The sequence below is a fragment of the Ammospiza nelsoni genome, chromosome 23, assembly GCF_027579445.1.
Source record: "Ammospiza nelsoni isolate bAmmNel1 chromosome 23, bAmmNel1.pri, whole genome shotgun sequence".
NCBI lineage: Eukaryota > Metazoa > Chordata > Aves > Passeriformes > Passerellidae > Ammospiza > Ammospiza nelsoni.
In genome coordinates this window covers 6,923,714-6,949,123 of record NC_080655.1, presented here as the reverse complement: position 1 = coordinate 6,949,123, position 25,410 = coordinate 6,923,714, and the positions used below count along the sequence as shown (strand labels likewise).

The following is a 25,410-nucleotide window of genomic DNA, read 5'->3' as shown; positions in this document are numbered from 1 at the left end:
AGATTTGCTACTGCTTTTCACAGAAAACATCCAGGAGAAAGGAGGGAAAATGACTCAAAACTCAAAAAAGAGTAAAGGGAGAGAGAAGACAAGTGGAGAGGACACACTGCCTTGGGTACAGCTCGCAGGGGTGGTGGATGCTGCTGGGACCCACGGAAGCCATCAGGGAAGCAAAAGCAGTTTCTGCAGAGTTCTCTGGGATTATGCTTAAGTGTTTCACCAACAGCCTCCTCTGCCTACCTCTCTGGTAGTACTGAGAGCTGGAGACTGACCCTTTGCTCTGTGGGGCAGTGGGTTCACTACCCTATGGGTGCTGGCAATGCCATGGGAAGACTTTTCTTATTTCTTCCCATGTCTCAGCCCAGCTCACCTCTTCCTGGTAGCAGAGGGGAAAGAAAGGGCTTTCAAATTTAATTTCTTCTGAAATCCCAGTGCCCTGGATTCTCCTGGTTCTCAGCACCTTCACTCCCACAGGGCACCCCTTTGTCCCAGTGCCCAGGTTCCCCCATGGCTCCATGGACATGGGGCCAGAGCGTGAGGTGCCACCAGCACCACCAACACCATGGAGCTGAGGGTCTCCATCAATGGCAGGGCACCTCCTGGGTGGTTTGGATCACTGGACTTTATTTGCATGAAGATAAATTGCGCATGTCTGTACAATTTCTCCTTAAATACTTGGCAATGCTTAAAAAATGAAAAACAAAAACAATCAGGGAGAAAAAATCCTAAACCAGAAAGGAACAGTGCAGGCTACAATATCCAAACAGTACAATGCTTGTGAATAAATAACCCCCTGGGGTGGCTGTAGGGACTGCAGGGGCCTGCTGAACTCAGAACCCATCGGGTCCTTGCTACCCCTTCCTGAGACAGCAGGAACAGCGTCCAGGTGGGACTGGATGGGCACAGACGCCTCTCCCTGCCCTCTCCCAGTTCCTAGTTGCCTGTCTCGGCTGTGGTGGTGCTGGTGGTGTTTTTGTTGGTTTTGCAGCAGAAGTACTGGTTCCAGATCTGCAGGAAGGCTGTCCGGAACTTCTTGATGCGGAAGGCGTAGACGATGGGGTTCATGGCCGAGTTGCCGTGGGTGAGGAAGATGGCGATGTAGGTGAGGATGTGTGGGGTCTGGCAGGACGGGCAGAACAGGGTGATGCAGTTGAGGACGTGCAGAGGCAGCCAGCTGAGCACAAACAGGAACAGCACCAGCGCCAAGGACTTGGCGATCTTCAGCTCCTTGCCGTAGTACTTCTGGGGGTCGTTGGAGCTGGAGGACACCTTCTTGTTGAGCTGCTTGCGGATGAGGTTGAAGACCTCCAGGTAGATGAGCAGCATCAGCAGCAGGGGAGGCAGGACCCAGACAAAGAAGTTGAAGTACACCATGTACTCCATGCTGATGACTGTCTCAAACTGGCACGTGATGACAAACTCCGTGCGGCTGCTGTTCAGCTCCTGAGTCCTTTGCATCTTGTTGAGGTTGTTCCACCCAAACATGGGGGTAAGTCCCACCAGAAAAGAGACTATCCAACAGCAGGCGATGGCCACGGCTGCCCGCCGTGGTGTCACCATGCTCTTGTACCTGTGGGAGAGACAACAGCCACAGGAAGGAGTTAGACATGGCTGGGATGCTCTGCCTGGGGGTTGCGTAGCTCCCGGTGGAGTGGCAGTGGTGGGGTGGCAGTGCTCGTGCTGAGGTAGGAGGATGTTCCTCCTTCCCTCCCCTGCAAGTGGCTAACAGCCTGTTCTGAAAATTGTGTTCACAGATTGGTTTCCCTGCCTGTGTCCTGGGATGGCAGAGACCCCAGGCACAACACAATCCATGAGGGGGATGATGTCAGGCCAGGGAATGCATTAGCACCTGGAATGGGCCTGAGTGTCCAACCCTCATGGTTTGGAGGGAGTTCATATGCTCTGGAGCCCAGCTCCATCCAAGCACCTGCACCCAGAGCAGGAGGTCGCCCTCTCCTCCTGCCACACACCAACCCCACCAGCTCACTGTCCCAGACAATTGCCCTGTGCCTGGGGAGGCAATGGCCAGTGAAAGCATCCCCTGGGATGTGCTGGGGTGGAGGAAGGATCTGCAGGTGCTAATGGAGCCCTGGGGAAGCTTTGGGCACAGCCTGTTCCTCTCCTAATGCGCTCAAATTGACGAAACCCTCTTGATGGGCTGATGCCAGGGGCAGGAGGAGGAGGCAGAGGAGAGCTGTGTTCTGGCTGGGCTCTGCTCCCTCCCTGATGCCCCTGGGGAGCCACCAGGGCTGGGCTCATCTCTCCAGAGCTCTGCAAGCGGGAAGTGCAGTCTGCTGGATTGATTTTTTCCCTGGCTCTCCAGAAAGCTTTTCTTTGGAGGCTGAGAAGATTCTCGGCCCAAGAGCTATTGCTTTCCACCAAAGGGGATTGAATAAAGAATGTTTTCCTGACTGTTTGCTGGGTCTCTCGGTGCTGCTGGTGTTAACCCAACCATGGGGACCATGTGGAGGTGGCTGACAAACCTGGTTTCCCAATCCTGCTGCTCAGAGCTCCCTACAGCAGGTCTGCAGCCTTTACCTGTGATGGAAATTGTTCATTTTGGGCTTTTTTTATATAGCAAATGACCCAAACCCACTCTCCCTTCTCAAGACCCCTCTCATGGGCAAGGCATCAAGGTGGGTGCTTGGAGTGGCAGAGGCTGGAGGAGAGGACTTCAGTTCCTGTGAGTCCAGAGGGTCCAGAGACATTGGTTCCCAACAGCTTTCCTGAAGGAACCTCCTGTGCTCTGGGAAAAGCTTCACAACATCCTGGTGGCAGCCAGGTCCCGTGGGAAAGAGGTGACAGTGTGGGCAGATGTTTCCGCTGAGCCAAGGCTGGCTTTGGAGGGTGATTTATTCCTTGTGGGGAGGAGAGAGGCCAGGAGACCCTGAGAAAGGCTCAGGGCAGGGAGAACAGGGAGGGCAAGGGGTGGTGGGAAAGAACCAGCACTGAGGGTCAAGTGCAGGCAATGGTGAGGAGGGTCCAAGGGAGCAGGGGGTGGCAGAGGGATGCCAGAGACTCCCGTGGGGCTGTGTGCTGGCCCCTGCACCCCATGTGGGGCTGTGTGCTGGCCCCTGCACCCCCTGTGGGGCTGTGTGCTGGCCCCTGCACCCCATGTGGGGCTGTGTGCTGGCCCCTGCACCCATGTGGGGCTGTGTGCTGGCCCCTGCACCCATGTGGGGCTGTGTGCTGGCCCCTGCACCCCATGTCTGGTTGCAGGTCCTTGACGGGGGGCTGATGTGCCCTCCAGCTCTGACACCCCACTGCCACCTTGCCAGGCTTGAACAGCTTGGGGAGTGACACCAGAAACAGCAGCAGCATTCCCTGCCCCAGCTCCTTCCTTCTTTGCAACCCCTGCAAGCTGTGCCCCATTTCTCACTCCTGGGGGTTTCTGGGGTCTTCTACTGAAGTGTTCCCACTCTGGGTGCTCTGACCTGCAGAGCTTGTGGCAGCCATTGCCCAACAGACAAAGCTGCTGAGCAGCAGCAGTGTCACCACGGACCCCAAACATGACGCCAGGGCTGGCAGCCACCACCCAGACATGGGGTCAATCTTTCCTCACTGCGCACCCCTCTCTCTCCATGGTTCATATCCATCCCTCCTTCCTGCATGTCCATCTCTCTGCCATGGTCCATATGCATCTTCACCCCATGCTGCAGTGACTGCTCTGGCACTGCCTGGGAGCAGGACCTGGCTCTCCCTGCTCCTGCCTTCCCTTTGCCCCACAAGGTTTGAGGGTGCACCTGCAGAAGCAGCCAGGGAAAACCAGGAGATCCTCCTCTAGCCTGTGTGCGACGTGGTCACAGAAAAGTGGGTGAACCAAAACCCAGAGAAAACAGCCACATTTTCTTCTTCAAGCAACAAACCAAGGGCAGAGGCAGCTGCAGGAAATGTGCTTCCAGGAACCTGTGTCCACTGTCTCCATCAGCCCCACATGGAGAATGACAAAAGCTGTGAAATTGCTCCAGGTTCCTCCTCCCTCCACCTCACCAGGCCCACCCATCCACCGGAGCTCTCATGGGGCTCAGCTGCTCCAAAGGCCGCAAATCCAATTTCAATTCCTTTTACACTTTATTTTCCTTGGAGGTGTCCAAGGAATGCCTGGATGTGGCCCTCAGTGCTCTGGGTTGGATGACAAGGTGGGGATAGGTTACAGGTTGCAGTTGATGGTCTCAGAGGCCTTTTCCAACCTAATTGATTCTGTGATTCTGTAAAGGGTGGAAATGCAAGATCCTACCTAATTCTCAACCCCTGCCACATGGTGAGAGGACAGTTAGCAGAGGGACAGGGGTCACAACAATTCCAAGGGATAAACCTTGCTGTTCCCAGCATTATTCTTGGTTATGCCATGAAGAAAGTATTTTCTTATTTGTCTCATTTTGCATTAATATGATAGGGCTGGAGTTTGGGATGGTATGGGAGGCAGAAGCCCTGAAAATGCTGATAATGGCTCATAGTTAATAAATAATCTTATTATTCTCATCAGCACCAGAGCAATTACCAGCATCATTGCAATTTTATTACTGCTGTTATTTTTATTAACAGCTGTGACTAAAACATCCATGGTAATCATCACCCCCATCTTCATCCACTTTGGGTTGGTTTCCTTTTCCCCTGGGGGTTTGAGCCTGACCATAATTGGTAGATATTCCCCTTGCCTTCCCTGAGTGGTGGTTTTTGCACCATCCCTTCCCCACAGGGATGGGCATTGACCCAAACCCTCTTGGATGGAAAGGCGAGGAGAAAGGACCCATGACCATCCAGACTCATCATGAGATGGGATGGGCAGGAACTGTGGTGTGGAACAAAATTGCCTTTGAGGGTTTGGAAGATAATGCCAAGAGGCAAAAAGGCAATTATTGATAGAGCTGTTTGCTCCCCAGGAGAAGGGAATAGGTGATGGGTGGAGGCAGAGGCTGACAAATTGTCCCCAGGGGCTGCACAGAGCTGGCAGGGAGACAGGGAGCAGCTCTCCAGGGCAGGATGCCGTCTCCAGGAGATGCTGAGGATGGAGCAGACACTGAGACCCTTTTCCTCATGAAGATCATAGAATCCTAGAATGGTTTGGTGGGGAAGGGATTTAAATCCCATCTCCTTCCACCCCTGCCACGGGCTGGGACACCTTCCACTAGCCCAGGTTGCTCCAAGCCCCAGTGTCCAGCCTGGCCTTGGACACTTCCAGCCATGGAGCAGCCACAGCTTCTCTGAACAACCTGTGCCAGGGCCTCACCACCCTCAGAGGGAACAATTCCTTTCCAATATCCCATCTAACCCTGCCTTCCAGCAGTGGGAAGCCATTCCCCCTTCTCCTGTCCCTCCAGACCTTTGTAATGACCCCCTGGCCATCATTCTGAAAACACCATCCACCCTCCTTTCCCTTTGGTCCTCATTCCCAGACTAAATTCAACTTCTTCTGCCACATCTTGATGTGTCCAGACCTCTGCAATCCTCTCTGCTGCAGCCCAGGAGCCAAGCACAGCCCAGGCCCTGCTCTGGAGGTGCCCAGCCCTGGGTAGGCAAAGGCCCTGTGACCATTTCAGATATTAGGGCATGTCTGAAAGCACCTGGAGAGCAGAGCATTCACCTGGAGAGCAGAGCATTCACCTGGAGAACAGAGCATTCTTTGCTGTCATGGATTTCACCTTTGCCTTGGGGTCTTTCCCCAAGAGAGAAATGAGGGCTCGTTTCCAACATCCCAACCCAGAGGTCAATCCAAACCCAACACTCACCAAACATCTCTTGTTTTGTTAGAAAAAGTTTCAAAGGCTCTAGGCCTGGTTTTAATAAAATGTGAAGGTTTTTAGCAGTTCTGTGATTAGTTTTTTTGTCCACAAAACACTTGCTGTTGTCCAGCCAGTGCCAAGATGTGGCTTTGCTGGTCTTTGCTCTGGAGAGTTTATTGCAGTGCAATTCCTGGGAAATTAATTCACTAATGAAGACAGACCATTACTAATGAAAAGAATCTGGAGCCAACGTGGCAGGGAGAAAGGAGGCCAAGCTGACATGAAGCTCATCTGCACGATGAACACAGCAAGAAAAAGCAGCCAGACCATGTCCTGATCTAATTGAAGGTCTCTAGACAAAAGTGCTTTGATCTCAGAGGATTTGGATTCCTACTTCTTTCTCCTGGCTGTATCTTCCCTTCAGATCTTTCAGTGTCTTGGAGGCTGCTGGGTGGGAAAACTCAGATTGTTGGTGTTCAAAGCTTTGCTTTTGCATTTTCGAAGCATTGCTCCGGAATGAGAGCCTGAGAAATGCAAAGTGGTGTCTGGGCTCTGCAAGGGTGAGGTCAGCCACAGCTCAGGGCTGGGACAAGGGGTCCCTGGGTACTCACACAAATTGGGAAGTGCTGCAGAAAGAACTCTGATTGTAGAGCCTTTGTCACTATGATCCTGGAAGTGAAAGGTCGGTTCCTTCTTCATAGAACCACAGAATGGTAGCAAATGTGGGTTTGTGGCCACAGGTGGGTGTCTCACCATGTGAATGGTGGCCTTGGGAGGGATGGAGGTCAACCAATATCAGTCAAAGCTGGTATTTGGATGGACATTACAGCTTGCTCGTACAGACGCTTGGAATGGAGAGGCTGCTCCTGTCAGCACTGCCTTAGGATACATGGGGGACTGTCCTGATCCCCAAATCCCAGACTGATTTATTGTCTAAACCCAGGTGGCAAGTAAAGGCATAAAAAAAATGGTCTGGCCTTTCAGGCAAGCTAGAAGAGCACATGCAGCAAGGACATTGGTGTTTGTTGGTGCTGGAGCCCCTGTCCTGCACCGAAGTAGCCCAGCAGTCTCCATCAGCACAGTATTTCCAGCCTGTCACCTTCATCCTACCACAGAGCCCCTTCCCAGGGCTCCAAAGGGACCTGGAGCACCCTGTGTGTGTCCCTTCCCAGCTGGCTGGTTGGTCTGCAAGAGATGTGAGCTGTGGGAGAAATCTGAGAAGTGCCAGCAGCTCCCTGGGACAAGAGGGAGTGGGAAACACGGTGGGAGGGCACGGCCAGGGGGTCAGGACATGGAATCCTGGCCTCAGACTCTGCCCTGGGGACCTGATTTAAAAGGAGCTGAGGAGGAAAATCTCTCCCTGGTGCCTCACCCATGTCTGTGTGCTCAGGCTGAGGGACAGTTGGATGAGGACAATGACCACTTTCCTACAGGTGTCACTTTTGGAGGTTCTCGGGGCAGGAGAGGCAGCAATGGGAACAGGCACCTTTTACCCACCACTCATATGGGTGGGACTGCATCCCAAACCTGTACCTGGAACCTCCCTGGCAACCACTGAGCCCAGGTCGGGGCTGCCCTGCTCCCAGTCTGGGTCTGGAACTGGCACAGTCCAGGGTGCCTGGTGCTCCCTGCGCCACATGCTGCAAGGAGAGAGGGGCATAGGAAGCCCAAAGATGAGAAGGAGTCCAGGGATGGATGTTCCCCATGGTTGCTGGGTCCTCCCACCCACACCTCTGTCCCTGTGTGCTCTGAGCTGTGATTCCAGAGGTCGTGGCTGTCACTGGAGCACTCCTGGCTGTTACTTGGCCCTGCAGGGCACCCAAACCCAGCTAGGACCACCCCACTGAGAGACAGGGAAGGATTTTAGCACTGTATGGTGTCTTTTCTGCTTGGCCCAGCTCTGGGAGCAGCTGGCACCTTCCTAGACTGGCAGCTCAGCCCACACGTGGTGACCTGGAGCTGCAGCCACTCCTGCCTCTCCAGAGTACACCTGGGCATGAGAAGTGTCTTCTTTGAGGATCTCTGCTCCCAAAACACTTTGGGTCTCCTCCACTGCAGCATGAGGAGATGGTTCCACACCAGGAGGCTTCTTGAGGCAAACCTCCCCCAAAGCCACCAGGAGAAAGGCATGGGAGAGGGTGGATATGGGCATCCCACTGCTGACCATCCTGGCCCATCCGTGTTCAAGGTTTGGTTTTACCATCCCTAAAAGTTGATTCTGTGTAGGAATCATTCTGCAACGAGTGCCTGCAAAGCACAAACAACTCCAGCTGGGCAAGCGTCTGGCAAGACCTCTGGATGTTTGCAATCACCTCTAATAGACAGTAATTCTCTAATGGATGTGGGTGAGGGGAACAAATTCCTGCTGCCAAAATTGATTGGTCCCCACACACGGAAACATGGAGCCCCCAGGGCTTTGGTGAGGGCTTCATTCAGTGGTGGAAGAAGCTGGAACTTGTCACAGTTCCAGCAAATGGCAAGAGAACAACACAAAAAGGGGATTTCATGCTTTGAGCTTCATCAGAGAAGGTTGTGGAGAGACCTGGAACAGTTGCAGATGTCCTGGGCTCCAAACAGGGATTGGGGAAATGCTGCTGCCTTGGTGTGGGTCCAGCCTTGATGTGGGCTCAGCCTGCCCTGACACAGCTCTCAGGACCTTGGAGGCACCCTGGAATCCTTGAGGACTGCAGAGGGATGTGAGCACATCCAAAAGCAGCCCCAGGGACACAAACATCCCCACAAGAAGCTGAGTAGATAAGGTAGAAAAGAGCTTTCTGTGCTGAAATGGTAGGAAGTGGGAATCATGCCAGGTTATTTTCAGCCCAGACTGGCAGTACCAACATGAGGGTCCATCGGGGGTGCCCACCCAGATGGTGGCTGGGGTGTGGGAAAAGGTGACCCCCAGCTCCATCCTGTATCAGCACAGAGCCACGTCCCCCCAACTCTGCCACTCCCCCAATGCCACCAGTGTCAGTAGGACCAAACCTCAAAGCACAGCACACCCAGAGATCAGCCCAGCCTGAGCTTGGCACCTCCTGTGTGGGCATCACCCAGAGCCTCAGGAGGTTTCCCTCCTCCCCCATATCCCCACACACCCCACAGGGCCCAGCTGGTTCTGAGCTAAACCTGCCCTATTTCAGGTTCCAGTGACAGGACCACATCTTTTCCTGCAGAGCCAAGGAGATTTATCCTGTCACGCCTCTGGTCCCTGGGGGCAGCCACAACATCCCAGCAGGCTGGCTGGGCCTCCACAGCCCCTCCAGGACTGGATCCAGCCTCCCCTGGGTGTCTGTGCTGCTGCACTGCCCCGGCTCTGGCAATGAGTCACAGCCTTGGGAACAAAGCTCAGGCTTCCAGGAACTGCAGAGCTGCTCTCAGATCCCTTGCCCAGCCGCGCTCAGCTCAGAGCAGTGGGGTGAGCAACCACAGTGTTCCACCCAGAGCACAGCAGCACCCACAGCTCCCCTGGGGTATCCCCTGGGCTCCCATCGTGACCAGGTCCTGCAGGGGAAGGGGGAGCACGGGAGGGCAGGAGATCTCTGGGACGGAGGATGGAAAGCACAGAGATCTCACACTGAAGCATCCTTCCTTCAGGTTCTGCCCTGGTGTGGAGGAGATGCAGCCACTGTCCAAGGAAGGTGAAGGAGGGCTGGTCACCCCCTCTGCTCAGAGAGGGTTTCCTACATCCTCCAGCAGCACCCCTCATCCCAGCAGCCAGTATCAATCCTTTCTGCTCAAAGAACTAATATTGCTTCCAAACTGAGCTTGGTTTTCAGCCTGAGGCTGCAGCCTGATGTGGACTTTGTCACTGCACAAGCAGATTCTCAGCAAGGACCACTCACCCCATGCTCAGTCCCTCATCCCAAATGTGCTTGTGGAGGTTAAGCAGGGAGCTGGGATGCCCAGCCCATCCAATGCCTGAGAGAAATGACAATTTATTTTGTGTCTATGAGTGAGCACCACCCTCCAACCCCAGGGAGACCCTTCATGCCCAAAACAGGAGCCGTGAGACCCGTGGTGCCATGGGCAGCACCAAGGGTGCTGAGGGATGGCCCTGCTCTGGATGTATCACCCTCCTGCTGCCGTGTGACAGTGTGAGGGTGCACCCTGGTCAGAGGGGCACGAGTCCCACTGAGCCAGAGTTTTGCACCCAGGCAGCTCTGGGGCTCCCTCCCAGCTCTACCATGTGTGGTCAGGGCCCTCCAGGACCCCTGAATTCTCTGAACCTCTGGCTTCTTCCTCCAGGACCCCGAGTGAGATAGGGAGGGAAGGGAGGGAAGTGATTTAACACTCTTGGCAATGGCTGCAAAATCATGAAACGACCTGCAGAATCTCAGAACTGGTGATGTTCTCTGAAAAAATGTGATGTTCTTGTCTTTTGGCTGCTGCTTTCAGGCAACAAGATTTTGAGCAAAGCAAAGTGTGAGAAATGGTGCTTAAAAAAAAAAGAAGAAGCAGAAGCTGAGATTCTTTTATAGACCCAAGAATTTAGGAATGAGGACACACAGAGAAGGACAGTTTGGTCCCCAAGAGATGGGGGAAGGTTGTGAAAGCTGCAGGATGGTGTGATGAGCACCATGGGTTTGTCTCTGGTGCTGCCCCTGTGCAACATATTTCCTGGACATTTTTAGTGTCTAAACAGTTTTGTTGTCAAAAATAGGGATTTGTTGTGTGAGCATTGCCTTGGAGGGTGGCTCCCACACAACTGTATCATCACAGGGATGAGCCCCCTGTGCTGTGGGAGCAGCCCCACCTCCAGTAGAAGACAATTTCAGGTGCAGCCACTCATCCCCATGTGATCTCTCTCTGGCCAGGCTGGACAGGGCTTGGAGCATCCTGGTCTGGGGAAGCTGTCCCTGCCCATTGTAGGGGATGGAGCAGGATGGAGCTTTTGGGCCCCTTCCCACCTAAACCATTCCATGATTCTGTGACAGTGCTGGAGCTGTTTCTCACCCAGGGCTGTGGCAGGATATCAACTTGGCCAGGAGTCTCAGGTCATCTTCCCTTGCTGTGCTGGGCCATCTCCCTGTGCCCAGGGCTGCCACACAACAGCCCTGCCCCTGCCCCAGCAACCAGCCAGGAGCTGATTGTCCAGACCCAGCTCAGCAGAGTCTCTGTGTGATTGGATAAGTGAGGGTGAGGCATTCCCTGAGTACAAAGGAAAAGGGATAAAAGGCAGTTTTTGCCAATCTTCAGTGCAAATCCAGGGCTTGGCTGGAAAAAAGCAGTGGGTTTTTAATTATTGCTTGTATTGCTCTTGATTTTTCTATGCATTGCATATTTTGATTTTTATGCAAAAGAACCTCTTTGAAACGACGCCTCTGAAAGTCAGCCCTCAAAATTTAGAAGGGAGGGGGAAGAGGAGAAGACGAAGAAAGAAAGTAGCTCTAAAACCCACTTTAAATGCCAAATGCAACCAATGTGGCTCTGGGAAATGGAAATGGGACAGCAGATATAAAGTATCTGATATGCCTAGGCTCCCAAAGGTTCTGTGGGTCAGAGTCCATCCACAAACCACTGAGCTGCAGAGGGAAAAGGCTGTGCTGGGAGGGAGGTGCCACCACTCTTCCCTGCCTGTCACCACCACTGCCACACAAAGGAGCTGGGTCTCCAGGGGAGGGCCCCAGCCAGGGGGGCTGGAAAGCATCAAAAGCCATGAAAAGGCAGGAGCAGATCAGGGACCCCAAGGAGAAGGGAAATGAGGGGATCTTGAGAGCCGTTGTTGTGGTTGTATTTGCATTCAACAGGACATTGAGATCTGCTCGCCAGATAAATGGGAGGCAGGAAACTGGAGATAGAATCTCGATTAAGAAAGGCACCAAGAAAGCCTCAGAGCAAGGCTTAGGTGGGTCTTTATCTCTCCCGTGCAGAAGGACTCATCAGAAAAAAAGAGATATCCTAAATTACAGTTGGAACAAGAGATTGGTATTGGCTGCCTTTTAATTTCTTGAGTTTTACACTTCTCTTGCTAACCTGACTCCTGATTTTGCAGTCAACATCTAAATTCCTGATTTCCTAATGCTGCAACTTGTCACTGGATCAGGATCCTCATAGCAGAATTTGTCACTGCAAAGGGAACATTTCCTTTCTTGCACTTAACCCAGTTCAAAGATTAGGACATTCAAGACTGAAAAATTGGCTGGAGGTTCCCAAAGCGAGGGAGGTTGTTTTCTCCACCCAATGCCTAGAGGACAATTAGCAGTGCTGATGAGATCTACTGTTTCTAAACCTCAGAGGACACAGTAACCCAAAACAACCAGTCCAACACCTTCTGTCCAATGCATATTTCCCCTGATTAAAAGATCAATTTCAAATGCAAAAGCAGCTGGATTCATTTAAGGTTTTTTTAATGAGTTGGTTATATGTAGTTCAACAGGGGGAAATAATTTTGGAGGTACCAATTTGGCTTCCAACCTCTGTTCAAATACAACTCCCCACAAAGTTTAAGTAAAACCTGTGTAATTACCCCCTCCACACACCATAAAGATGGAAGAAGTAACGAGCAGAGGACATGAGTGTAAAGCCATTGAGTTGTTTATCCTGGAATGAGTCTGAACAGCAAATCCATATCTCAGTCAGTCAAATGAAATACCAATTTGGAAGTGAAGACTCCAGTTAACACCACAATTAAATGTTCCCTCACCTCTGAGAAAACAGAAAAACAAATAAAAAGTGCAAATGCAAATCAAACCTGAAGTTTATTTTCACTCTGTTTTCTCATTTAGATTAAAAGATTATTTATTCACTTGGAAGAAAACCGAGGGGCCTTGTTCCCTGGGAGGAAGCAGCTCAGTATTTCCATCAGGACGATGGAGAGATCTGAGACCCAAGATCAGGTATTGCAGTAAAATATCTCAGCTGGGCCTAAATTACAGCCTCTGCATGTTCCTAATGACTCTGGTCTTAATTCCAGCAAGGAACAATGGGCAGACACAGCCAGAGGCTGCCAAGGCAGCCCGGCTGGCTCATGGAGATGAGGGACACATGGACCAGGCAGGGTTGGAGGTCATGGATGTGCCCCAAGGGCTGGAGTCCTCTGCTCTGGAGGGACTGGGAGGGCTGGGGGTGCTCACCTGGAGAGGAAAAAGCTCTGGGGAGAATTTAGAGCCCCTTCCAATGCCTAAAGGGGCCCCAAGAGAACTGAAGAGGGACTTGGGACAAGGAATGGAGGGACAGGACAAGGCAGAATGGCTTCTCCCAGCCAGAGGGCAGGGATAGGTGGGATACTGGGAAAGAATTGTTCCCTGTGAGGGTGGGCAGGCCCTGGCACAGGTTGCCCAGAGAAGCTGTGGCTGCCCCATGCCTCTGAGTGTCCAAGACAGAGCTTGGATGGGACTTGGAGCAACCTGGGATAGTGGAAGGTGTCATGGCACAGGGTAGGACTGGGTGAGCTTTGAGGTCCCTTCCCACCCAAACCTGTCTGGGGGTTCTGGCACTCTAGGAAATGCATTTCCCTCTCCCTGAGCCTCAGCAGAGCCAGGGCTGCCTGTGGGGTGGGGAGCAGGGCTGGAATGTGGGGGATCCCCACAAGACCCCCTCATGTATGGGTCACGCAGAGGGGGGAATGATCTTTAAGGACCCTTCCAATCCAAACCATTCTAGGATTACATGGTCCCCTGGAGAAAAGGGGTATCAGTGACTGCTCCATCCTCAACCCAAGAAAATTTAACTGCAGCATCTCCTGGATTCTGGGATTCCAGGTTTTCTGCTATTGGAGCACTTTCAGCTCCTCAGAGCAGACAAACCTCATTGAGCCCATAAGGAGCCTGTGTCCCAGCAGTGCTGAATGTGGGGAATGAGCTCCCTGAGATTAGACCCATCTGAGCTGCTCCCATGCTGGCTCTGCTCAGGCTTTGCCAGGTCCATCTGGACCCAGGCTGAGCCCTTGGCTCTCCCAGTCAGGAGCACTCAGTGGAGAATAGAGCCTTCACACTGACAGAGATGAGTGTTTCATTTGTGTATTCCATGGGTAAAGGCACTGAGTGTTGTTACCAGAGCAGAAAAAAAAAAAAAAAGAGGAATAATTTAATCTGTAGGACTGTGCTAATTCTGGCATGTCTGAGACAGCATTTCTCAGCATCGGCCCCTCGCTGCTGTCAGAGAGAGAGCATCACTCCCTCTGTGAACAGATGGGGAGACTGAGTCGCAGAGGGGAGCTGTGATCTGCCAAGATGGACCAATCTGAATGAGAAAACATCCCTGGTGCCAGGAGCTGGCACTTCCCTTCCTTTAAGGAGGCCAAAGAAAATCATCCCCATCCCTGGCTGCAGGGAGAGAAATGGCCTGTAGAAGGTGGATAAACTGTCGTGGCAGCAACATCCCAGCCTTCTGTGCTTTCCTTGGAGGAATGATGGAGAGGTGATATTGCCACCCCAGGCAGGGGGTGGGATAGGAGGATGTCACTTCTGTGTCCCCACAGTCCTGCTCAGCTTGGCTGGTACCTGGGATCTGTGTGCAAGAGGACCAGGGACAGCACAGAGGGAGGCTGGCAAGGGACACACAGGAAAGAGGCTGGGGAAGAAATCTCTTGTCCTCCTCCAGCTCTTTTTTGTGATCAGAGGCTTTGGTACCTGACAAAAACCCAACCAAACCACCCAAGACTGGGACAGCTGCTGGTCAGAGTTGCCTGCTCAGTTCTGGGGGGCAAAGCCCAAGCAAGGAAGGGATGAGAGAACAATGGAAAATGCACTGAGAGGGAGGGTAAGGGTGCACAGGGGAGGTGTTGGGTCCCACAGCACAGAGAAGGGCAAAGCCAGATGCTCCAAATCTTTCCAGTGTCTGATCCTGCTCTGCTCCTCCCTACATCACCAAATGCAGCCCTTCCTCCCCTATCTGTCCCCACTGCCCACCAGCCCTAAGCCCACAGGACTCTGTGAGGAGGAGGATCTCAGTCTTTCAGGGTTATTTCATCCTCTCTCACTGGTGGCATCACCAGTGCTGTCTCCCCTTCCCCTGCCCTGCCCATCCAGCCACCCTTGGGAACAGCATCTCCATGCCAGAGGGGCAGTGGGGGTGCCTGTGTGCTCAGCTCATTGCTATGCTGCAAGCCACCCTGCTGCCTCTGTGGGTTTTTTGTGGCTGCCTGAGAGAGCATCAATTGTTCTTTCTTGCCACTGGGCACCCAATGCAGCAGCCAGCCCCAGCAGCTGGGTGGCTGCACTTCCAGAGCAGAACTCCCTGCTAGAGCCCAGGCAGCCTCTGGGACAGCACCTTTCCTATTCCATGCCCATGACAAGGACCAGCCCCTTGGGACACTCCTCCAGCCCCCTGGCAGCCCCAGAGGTGGGCTCTGCTGCTGTGCCCATCCCTGCTGCTTTGGCAGGATCACTGTGAAAAATCATTCATTTGTCTCCAGGACAATCTAATGCTGTTCCTGTCAGCTCAGCTGTGCTGGCTGTCATTTCCCCAGGGTGAGCACTACAGTTGTCCCAAAGGGGATGAGCCTCTCAAGCTGTCCCCATCCCTCCCAGAAATCTCTTGCTCCTGTGATCCCCTCCATGCTCCATGTCCTGCTGTCTTCAGGACCACAACCCTCCCCAAGCTGTGTGTGGGCTCTCCTCACACCCCTGTGGGCAAGATCCTTCAGGGCTTTTCCCTGTCCTTCTAGACAGAGATTTTCTTCCAGCCCATCAGTTCCTGTCCAGTCTGAAATGACTCTGGTGTGTGTCACAATGAAACTCACCTCCCAGGTTCTTTCACTGTGGTACCTCCCACACATTTTCCTCTTTTTTCCTTCCTTCTTTGTGTGGCTATGACCTTTTTCTCCCCCCTGCCTCCACCCCAGGACACAGACCTGCCAGTGCAGCACTGTGACCCCTTGCATGAGCCATTCCTGCTGTCAGGCTGATTTCAAGTACAGTCATTGGGAAGCAGGAGCTCCATTGTGCCCATCCCTGATCCTCTGTCCAGCCCTGCCTGTTCTGCCTTGGACACCCATGGGCCTGCACGTCCCAGGCCCCCCAGACAGGTCCCCTCAGGCAGATCCCCACGGCCAGCAGTGGCTGGTGTTGGGTACGAGCTGCTCTGAGGTGTGCCAGACAGGAGATTTCACTGGGTCTGGCCTCACAGGGGTCCCTCCAGATCCGAGTTTGGAACTGGAGGCTGGTGGGCTTTGTCCCAGATGTCTCGCACCTGAGCTCATGGCCAAAATCCCCTTCCTGGTAAACAGAGCCAGTCTGGCCCTTTTACGACACAGTTAAGCTTATTCTGAAACCACAAATAGACTAAAAAACCCTGGTGTGACTGACTTGGAGGTGTAAGAGGAGCTGAGGGTGCTTTGGCTGTTGGTGACCACATGGGAGATGTCCAACAAGAACAAGACAGAGGCCACACACCTGAGCCAAGGGCACGGAGACCAGCCCAGAGGCCGTAGCCACTCAGTGGGAAAGGCTCCAGATCAAGAGGAGCATCTGAGCCCCTGTGCACCCCCAGCCTGCATCCCAGAGTGTGTCTGAGCTTCTCTGCACCCCCTGTGAGTCATCCATTCCTGCCCTGTCACCTGCTCTGGCTGACGTGGAGCGAAGGTGACACCAGAGGTGAGACTGGCCTGGTGAAGGTCAGACGATAATGGCCCCTCCTCTGGATGGAGTCACCTTCCCACAGGGGTGGGGGAAGACCCGGGAGCCCATCAAAGGGCTCCTGATTGCCTGAGGCAGCTCAGCACAGAGCCGGGTGAGCTGGGCCTGACTCAGCCCCACACCCAGCCCGCAGGCCCAGGGCAGCTGAGTCAGCAGCTCTGGCTGTGGCAGAGCCTCCTTGGCGGGTGTGTGCCCTGCCTGTGTGCCAGCAGCTGCACTGGGCCCTCAGACACGCAGCCCCGAGGGACAGCGCTGCCACCTCCGCCAGCCCAGCGCCCTGGGACACAGCCCAGCCACTCCAGGAAAGGGAAATGTCAGATGTCACCCATCTCCTGGAAGTGTGACAGCATGGCTGGGTGTTACAGGCAGTTCTGGGCCCTGCAGCTCATCCACAGGCCTGTGCCCTGGACACAGGAGCGTCTCTCAGCTCCAGTGAGGGCCTGGGTGGTGCTGGCTGTGGTTGCTCCTCACTTTCTGCTCATGGACCCTCTCTGCTGCCACGGGATGAGGGAACACAGTCTGGCTGTGTCCCACTGGCTTGGCAGAGTAGATCCTCTTGGATTGATGAACCATGAATCACACCTGAACCATGGCCATGGAGGCACCAGAGCCTTGCTGGGTTCCATCCACACATCCCCACCTGGTCTGGTGTCTGCTCCCTGTAGGATGAGTTCATGGGGAGCCACAGAATCCCAGAATCCCAGAGTGGTTTGGGTGGGAAGAGACCTTAAAGCTCATCCAGCCCCATGCCTGCCTTGGGCAGGGACACCTTCCACTAGCCCAAGGTGCCCCAAGCTCTGTCCAGCCTGGCCTTGGACACTTCCAGGGATGGGGCAGCCACAGCTGCTCTGGGCACCCTGTGCCAGGGCCTGCCCACCCTGACAGGGAAGAATTCCTTTCCAGTATTGAACCTAAATTTCTGGTTTTTCAGTTTGACCCCATTGCTCCTTGTCCTGTCCTAGGGTTGAGCCAACCTGGCCCATTGAAGACACATTCAGTCTGTTTTATTACCACAAAAGGCTACAAACCCTTGTAGTGCTCCCTGGGCTGTGAAAGAGAACCAATTTAATTTCATGGGGTTACTACTGCAGTGATCAGCAAGGCTGGGACTGGATCCTGGCTCCAGAGCCCTGGGCACAGTCATGGCAGCACTCCAGTGCAGGAACAGAGAGGCCACACTGTCCCAGAAATCTCAGCTTCCACAGCTTCCCTGTTCCAGCCTCCATCCCTCACCCGTGAGACCACCCTGAGCCAGCCATGGTGCAGCTCAGTGCCTCAATTTCCCCATCTACAGATGTGCCCTTGGTGGGAACACGCCCTCAGATTTACTGGTGAGACATTGCCAAGGGTCAATTCCTTACACTGAAAATCAATAGAAATCAGTAAAAAACCCAATAAAAACATTCCCAGAGCAGGGGTTTGGGGTGCAGCGCCAGGAAGGAGCAGGTTTTGATTCATGGCCCTGCAACACAGCCCTGGCAGATGTGAGCTCTGTGAAGGGACAGATGTGACACTGCTATTGGGGTCAGAGTGATTACCCGGCACAGGGACCACACCTCACCCTCCTGGGAGACACAAGGACCAGGAGGGGACAGGGTCCTGCTGCTCAGGGAGCCCACTCAGGGTCTCTTGAGACCATTCACTTCCCCTTGCCTTTTAATTCAGAGAATTTGTGAATAACTCCGAATATCAGGCTCTGAGCATCCCTGCACAGGATTCAGGGCTCTCCTCCCCTTCCCTCTGCTCTCCTGGCCATGGAGCATCCCACACTCAGCCCCTCACTGCATCCCCAGCTGACACCTCCAAGCCCCAGAATTTTTCCTGCCATTCCAGGAGCTGGGAATGCTGCAGACAGCCCCACTTGCCTCCCTGCAGACTCACGGCAGTGTCTGGAGCTTTGGGGAGTGACCTGATTTTGCGTCTGCCAGCCAAGATCTCGTGGCGCTGCTGCAGCAGCTGTGTGAGCTCCCAGTGAGCCTAATCCAGGCATCCCCTCACTGAGGGAAGAGCCCTCATGGCTTTGATCCCTGACTTAGCCTGTTCATGGCTGAAAATCATTCTGTGCATCACAGAGTAGGGCTGAAAACCAGCTCACCTGGGTATTTACAGGTCTTTACCAGGATCTCAAACCAACATAACCTGCTGGTAAATCCCTGCCCACCTCAAGGGCTCTGGGATTTTGGTGATGCTGGAATTGATCTCCTGGTGCTGCCCTGGCACAGCTCGTCCCTGCAGCCGGATCTGGCTGGAGCAGAGCTCGGTGGGAAATGCTGGCTCTGATGTAGCACCCACATGCTGAGCTGGTGCAGTGTGCTGGAAACTGTGGCTTGGAAACAGCCTCCAGTCTGCAGAAACCTCCCTGGACTGTAATTCTTGCATTTTAATCTCCATCCTTGTTCAGAGCTGCCTGTTCCATGGAATGAAGGTATCTACAGATCACTCTCACTTGCTAAAAATATACCTGGAGGAGGGCAGCAAGAGAGGCAACAAAAGAGGCTGCAAAGACCTACCAGTCCCCAAAATTCCTCCAGGTTAGGGAAAATGGAAGTATTCTCCTTGGAAATGAAATGTGCTTTCTTGGGGGCTGGGCCTGTATGGATGGATGGCATCTTTTCACTGACTAGTGAAGGGTGAAAGAAAATAGATGAGCTCCAGGGTGAGAGCTCTGAGTCACCTGGATGCTTTGAAATTCCTCTGAATGTAAAACAGGCCTTGGAAGAGCTGTGGTTTGGCTTGTTCACTGGCCTGGCTGGACAGGAAGGTTTCCTGGCACTAAGTGTTGAGAGTGCTGGAAAGATGTCCCATGGGCCCTTTGATGTTTTGGGAGCTGGGAATTTGCATTCCAGTGTTCTCCTCCTCACCCATCCCATGGCAGCAGGTGCCCATCACTCCCCTCCATGAGCCCTTGGTGGAGGAATCATGGAATGGTTTGGTTGGAGGAGACCTTAAAGCCCATCTCATTCCACTCATGGGCAGGGACACCTTTCACTATCCCTGGTTGCTCCAAGCCCTGTCCAACCTGGCCTTGGACACTGCCAGGGGTGGTGCAGCCACTCCACAGCTTCTCTGGACGACCTAGAATGGGGAAAAGCCCTTCAGATGTGTCCTGCTCCAGCACCCAGCTGGCTGAGGGCAAAAAGACTTCCCAGGCTTACCATGACCCAGTCCTAGCTGGCCCCATGCCTGTGGCCCTTGGCAGGACTGGAGAGAAGGGCAAAGAGCGCTACAGTCCCAGGAAGAGCCTGAGCTCAGGCAGGAGCCTGGAAAACAGGGAGTCCGGGGGAAGTTTCCCCCTCCATGTCCATCCAGGAGCTCACAAGTCCCCTGCACATCTCCCTCACTTCCTGCCTTGCAGGCACTGCACTCCAAGGCTGAGGATTGTTCCTGCCATCCCTGAGCTGTTTAATCTCATTCCAGACAGGCACTCTTGAACCACCAGACAATGTTCACAGAGCCACCCCTGACACTGATTTTACCCTGGGCTCTTCCCCTGCTGTGCTCCAGCCTCCTGGCCCCCATTTCCTAGAGAGTTCCAACCATTCTGATCTAACTTCCATGGCTCTGCAGCCTCCCAGGGGTGCATTCCAAACCTTCAGCAGCACCAAAGGCAGCTCTCCCTGGTGGGATGTCCCTTGGGATGCTGCAGGCTGGGAAGGGCAGGGCTGGGAGGAGACCCCAGTGCTGAGCGGGGAGGTCCTGGCTGTGGACAGAGAGACTCCAACACGAGGGCTCCTGCAAACATCAGATTCCTGCAGGTTTTCCCTTCCTGGCACGTTTCAAAGTGTTTAGGGTGAGGTCACGAGGTGAGGACCCCCAGGGACATTCCAAGATAGGCTTGGGCTGCATCCACACATTCAGCATCCCCAGCCAAGGGCTGGTTTGGCACATCCCAAGGACAGCAGCTCCTTTTGCTATGGCCCTTTCCAAAAGGCCCAAAACACAGAGCAGAGACAAGGCCCCCAGGGCAGCAGAGGCTGGTGCTGAAAGGAGCTGCATCCCCCTAAACATCCCTTTAGCACCATCCTCCCCAAACACTCCTGCAGCACCATGCCCCCAAACATCCCTTCAGCACCATCCTCCCCAAACAATCCTGCAGCACCCATCCCCTCAAACACTCCTTCAGCACCATCCCCTCAAACACTCCTTCAGCACCATCCTCCCCAAACATCCCCCCAGCCCCGTCTCCTCCAGCATCCTGCCTGCCCCGGGATGCTGAGGGGCCGGTTCCGGCCAGACACCCCCAGCTGCTGCTTCCCCTCCCTTTGAACTCCTTTCATTCTCCAAGGCACGGCTGTGAGAGGGAAGTTTGGGCTGGGCTCAGGGACCCTGCTGAGCCTGGACGGGGGGATCACAGACTGGGGGTCCTGCCTGGTGCCGGGCAGAGAGGAAGGATGTGACAGGGGAGGGGGAGTTTTCCACCAGCAAATCTATTTTAGGTTGTTTCCAGCTGTTCCTGTGGGGGCTGGGAAGTGGGGGACCCTCTGCTCTAGCCTGCTCAGCCCATGTGATGCTCCTGCATCCCTCCAAAGTCAAGGCAGGGGTGAAGGCAGCATCCCTCAGGGCCCAGCAGCCAGGAGGGATCCCCAGGAGCAAATGGAGAGGGTTTGGTGGGATATCCCAGTCCCTTGCCCATGCTGGGTGAAGAAGGAAGAACAAGAGGTGCCAACTCAAATCCAAGCAAGACCCCTCTCCATCTGATACAATCTGCCTTGCAGGGGTGGCCCACATCCCTCTGTGCTTCTGTGTCCGTGGGAAGTGGCCACTGGAGCAATGCAGCATTGGATGCTGCTTTGGCATCTCCCACTGCCATGTAGAGACACCCCAAATGTCTCAGGGCACAATTTCTTCCAGGAGATATCCACCCCTGGGGACACCAAGTTCCCAAACTCACAGCCCAAGGGCCAGGGTGTCCATGGGGAGCCTGGAGCTGGAACCAGCTGCCATGTTCCCATTCCCTGCCATTCTTCCCTGTGAGGAAGGCACAGGGTGCCCAGAGCAGCCGTGGCTGCCCCACCCCTGAAAGAGCCTGAGGCCAGGCTGGAAGGGGCTTGGAGCATCCTGGGGTAGTAGAAGGTGTCCCAGCCCCTGGCAGGGTAGGGTCCCTTCACAAACAAACCTTCCAGGGATTCTGTGGCTCTGTGAAATGCATTTCCCTCTCCCTGAGCCTCGGCAGCAGCAGGGCTGCCTGTGGGTGGGGGGCAAGGCTGGAACTTAGGGGATGCCCCCCTCAGCCTCGTGCAGGTCACACTGGTGAGGATCCAGCCTGTGCCAGGCTTGTCTGAGGAATCCTGGCACAGGAATGGGCTGCAGTGAGCACACTGTCCATGCCTGGGCTGGAGGGGCTGCCCTAGGGATGAGCCTGAGGCAGATATTCCCCACCCCTGCCTGCAAATCTCTGCTCAGGTCTGGCTGCCATCATTGCCTGCAGCCCTCCAGGGATGCTTGGAGCTCTCCCAGAGCTCTCCCAGCACAGTGGCCACACGTGTTTCCCCAGGGCCCTGAGTCCTGCCAGGTGCTCTGGGCTCTCACTTTGCCATTGCTGGCTTCAGTGTCACAGTCAGGAATGACACCACAAGAGCCATGAGCACTGCAGAAATGCCATCCCTGTCATCCTTAGCATCCTCCAACAGACTGGGAGAAACTTGAGGTATTTCAGATTCAGAAAATATTCCTTAGTGGTGTTTCCTGTGCTGTGTACTCCATTCAGGGCACTACATCTCCTAAAATCTCCACATGTACCAACTACCAGGAATTAATGAAGTTGTAGGATCTTTAAGGTTGGGAAAGACCTCTGAGATACTTGAGTGCATCTATTAAGTTGATGAGGTTACAAAGCTTTTCAATATTAAAATAGGCTCTGAAAAGACAGAGGAAAATGTCTTGCTGCTGAGTGCTTGGGCACACAATGGGATCACAAAATTCAGGGTGGAAATTTCATAAGAAAAACCCATTCAAACTGTGTACAGCATAATATTAATATTAATACTAATATTACTCCCAGGAAAGCTCCTGGGATCAGGGCAGGAATCTCCCCTGAAAGGCCCATCTGATGCTCAGAGGCAGACAAGGAGTTAAAAATGGACTGGTTTGTTAGGAAAATGCCTGACAGGCTGTGCTGCTCCTGTGGAGCCGCAGAACTCCCACAGCAGAGCCTTCCCCACGGGCAGGGGATGTGCGAAGCCCAAAAAAGCTCCAAGAGCAGTGACAGGGTGGGAATCACTCTGGTGCCACCGGCAGGCTGGGAGACAGTGACTGGGAAAATCACACCTAGGGAGGAAGTCAGGAACAGTCTGTGAAAATCGTGTGTGGCAGGGAGGGGTGGGCTGGGATTGTGCATTTATCCTTGGCCCCCTCCCCTCTCTTACACTCCTTCTCCTCTCCAACTCTGCTGGTGGTGGCTGCAGCAAAAGCCCAAAGGAGCCCATCTCTGGCCTGACCCCATGGATCTGGGAACACCGAGCACTCTAGAGTAGCCAGGGAATCCCCAACACCTGGGGTGCCTCCTGTCCCTGTCTCCCTGCCCCAGGAAGGGTCCTACACCCGCTGGGGTCTGGGCAGCACCAACACAAGGGGTGCCTTTGTGGGGTGTTTGTGCTGATGGAGGGTCTGGGACCCCTTCAGCCAACTGCCTCAACTGCTGAGGGGTAATGGGGGAACATGAGTGCTCAGCTGGCCTGGGCTGTTTTCCAGCAATGCTTCCACATCCAGAGCCTTGCAGGGCAGATGAGGCTGGCAAAGGCATCCCCACAGAGTGAGGGGGACTCACAGTGAGGGGCTGGGCCTGGCTCTGCTCAGGAGCACCGAGCTTGGGTGTCCTGTCTCCTTCTAGCTCCGCTCACAGTCACCGGTCCCACCGTGGCACCCCAGAAATGCTTCCCCAAACCAGCATGGCCCCAGCATGGGGAGGGAGTGGGGCATAAAGGGTTAACTCTGCCCTCCTGGAGCGGCAGAGTTTGAATAAAGTGCTCAAATAAAGTGTTCCCCTCCTTTGTCACGAGGCACTGGCTCTGGGCTTGGAATGGCAACATATACAGAAGGGACAAAACGGGGAAAGGAGTTATTTGTGGGGCACCCCCATAGCCAGGGTCTCTCCTGGGTGAGGCTGCCCCATGAAACGTGTCAGGCTGTCACCTCTGGTTCCTCAAACTGTCAAAGCTGTGTCCCACAGCAAGCCACCCCGCTGCTCCCCATGGCAAGGTAAAAGCTGGGGTGAAAGGCAAAGCTGTCACCTGCTTTCCTCCCGGAGCACCCGCTGAGGCTGTCCCATGTGTGGGGTCACACCTTGTCCTGGCCATGGGCATCCCGTGGCTGTCCCTCACTGCCTGCTAGCTGCCACAGTGTGATCTGTGCCTGCACACCCAGCACCCCCTGAGTCCCCAAAAGAAGCTGCCGGAGGCTCCAGGATACCCCCCACACCCCCCTGCCCAGCCTGCCCCGGTTGCTGCTGCAGCCAGATGTGTCTGGGATGGCAGCGTGGAGGAAAGTCTTTTCTCCCAGTGTTTCTCCAAGATTTTGGAGTTTCCTCAATTCCTTTTAACCTCCACAGCAGAGCTGGTTCCGACGCCTTTTCCTACCTGACAGGGATCTTCACCCGCAGGTACCGATCCACGGCAATGGCCAGAAGCGCCAGGATGGAGCTCTCCGTGAGGATGAGGACGGGACAGGCCACCATGAGGCAGGTGTAAAACTCCGTCTGGAGTCCGATGTCGATGATGATGGCCAGGGGGATGACCAGAGCCCCCACGGCCACGTCGGCCACCGCCAGCGAGACGATGAAGCAGAAGGTGGCATCCCGCAGCGCCTGGTTCATCTTCACAGCCCAGATGACCAGGATATTGCCCGGCACGGACACCAAAGCGATGAGCACTTCGATGGAGATGTAGGCAGCCTGGAAGGCTGAGATGGGGTGTGCCATGATGCTCCGGTCCGCCCCGCTCCCGTGGGGGTCCTGGGCCACCTGCAAACGCACAGGGAGACGGTGAGAGAGTGGCATCGCTGCCAGAGCTGCGAGCGGGATGGAGCCTGGGCGAGGGGGTGGGAAAAACTCCTCTCCTGTCTGTGCCGTCCCCCGGGGCTCCGGGCCCCCCCGCCCCCACCGAGCTCATCCTGCACCCACCTCCATGCCGCACCCACCTCATTCCCGCACCCCTCTCCATCCCGCACCCCTCTCCGCCACCTCCATCCCGCACCCTTCTCTGTCCCGCACCCCTTTCCGTCCCGCAGCCACCTCCATCCCGCAGCGCGACCGCTCCCGGCGGTGAAGAGGCACCGGGAGCCGCCGGTCAGTCCCGGGGGAGCGGCAGAGCCCCCCGCCCCTGGGGCCGCCCCGGGGCCGCTGTCGGAGCCTTTCGGGGCTCCCTCTGCTCCCCCGCTGGATCCCCTCCCTGCTCTGCGCCGCTTCCTGCAGCCACCCGAGTCCCGAGCCCCGGCAGCCGACCCCTCTCACCTTGTCCTGCAAATCCAGGGCTTGTTTCGGGGTGCTCTCACCCGCGGAGAGCCGGCGCTGTCCCCCCGCAGGGCAAGGCGGGGCTCATGCCGGGGGGACCGTGCGGCCGCCGGGGGCCGGGCTGGCCGGGGCTGCGCTCGGTCCCCGGTGCCCGACACCGCTCGGCTCCCGCAGGCGCTGCCGCCTCCCCGCCGGAGCAGAGGCATCACATGGTGCCGCCTTCCAGCCTTTAAAGAGCGACTGACCCGATTCGGGGCTCGCCGCGGCACCGAGCAGGACCGGGCGGGGGCCGGGCGGGGGCGGCGGGACCGGGCGGAGCGGGGAGAGGCGGCAGCGGGGGGAGCAGCCGAGCCAGCCCCAGCCCCAACGCTGCCGCCACCAGTCGGGCTCCGGATTTGACGCTAAAACCGGGTTTTGAGGTCGGGTGTGCGCAGAGGATCGGGACGGGGAGGGGAGGCAGAGCCTGAGCTGGGGTGGGCGAGGACCCGGCCTGTCCCCGGCACGGGCAGCGCTGTTCGGGACTGTGTCCCGGGACGGCATCGGGGCCCCAAGTCACACCCGAACGGCCCCAAGGAGCTCTGGTGCTCACCTGGGCTGTGGCTGGCACTGCCTCATCTAAAATCACGGCTGGGGTGGGCGGGGGTGGGACCCCGAGAGCGCTCTT

At 55.2% G+C, this 25,410-nt stretch overlaps 1 protein-coding gene across 1 annotated transcript; it reads right to left on the bottom strand.

Annotated features, from left to right (window-relative positions):
• Positions 1-607: 607 nt before the first annotated feature.
• Positions 608-24,975, bottom strand: ADORA1 (adenosine A1 receptor). Its single transcript, XM_059487891.1, has 3 exons — positions 24,747-24,975; positions 23,875-24,257; positions 608-1,570 (listed from the first exon to the last, which is right to left on the bottom strand). Exons 2-3 carry the CDS (start codon positions 24,213-24,215, stop codon positions 934-936), a joined length of 978 nt encoding a protein of 325 aa, XP_059343874.1. The 5' UTR covers positions 24,216-24,257; positions 24,747-24,975; the 3' UTR covers positions 608-933.
• Between the last annotated feature and the right edge of the window lie 435 nt (positions 24,976-25,410).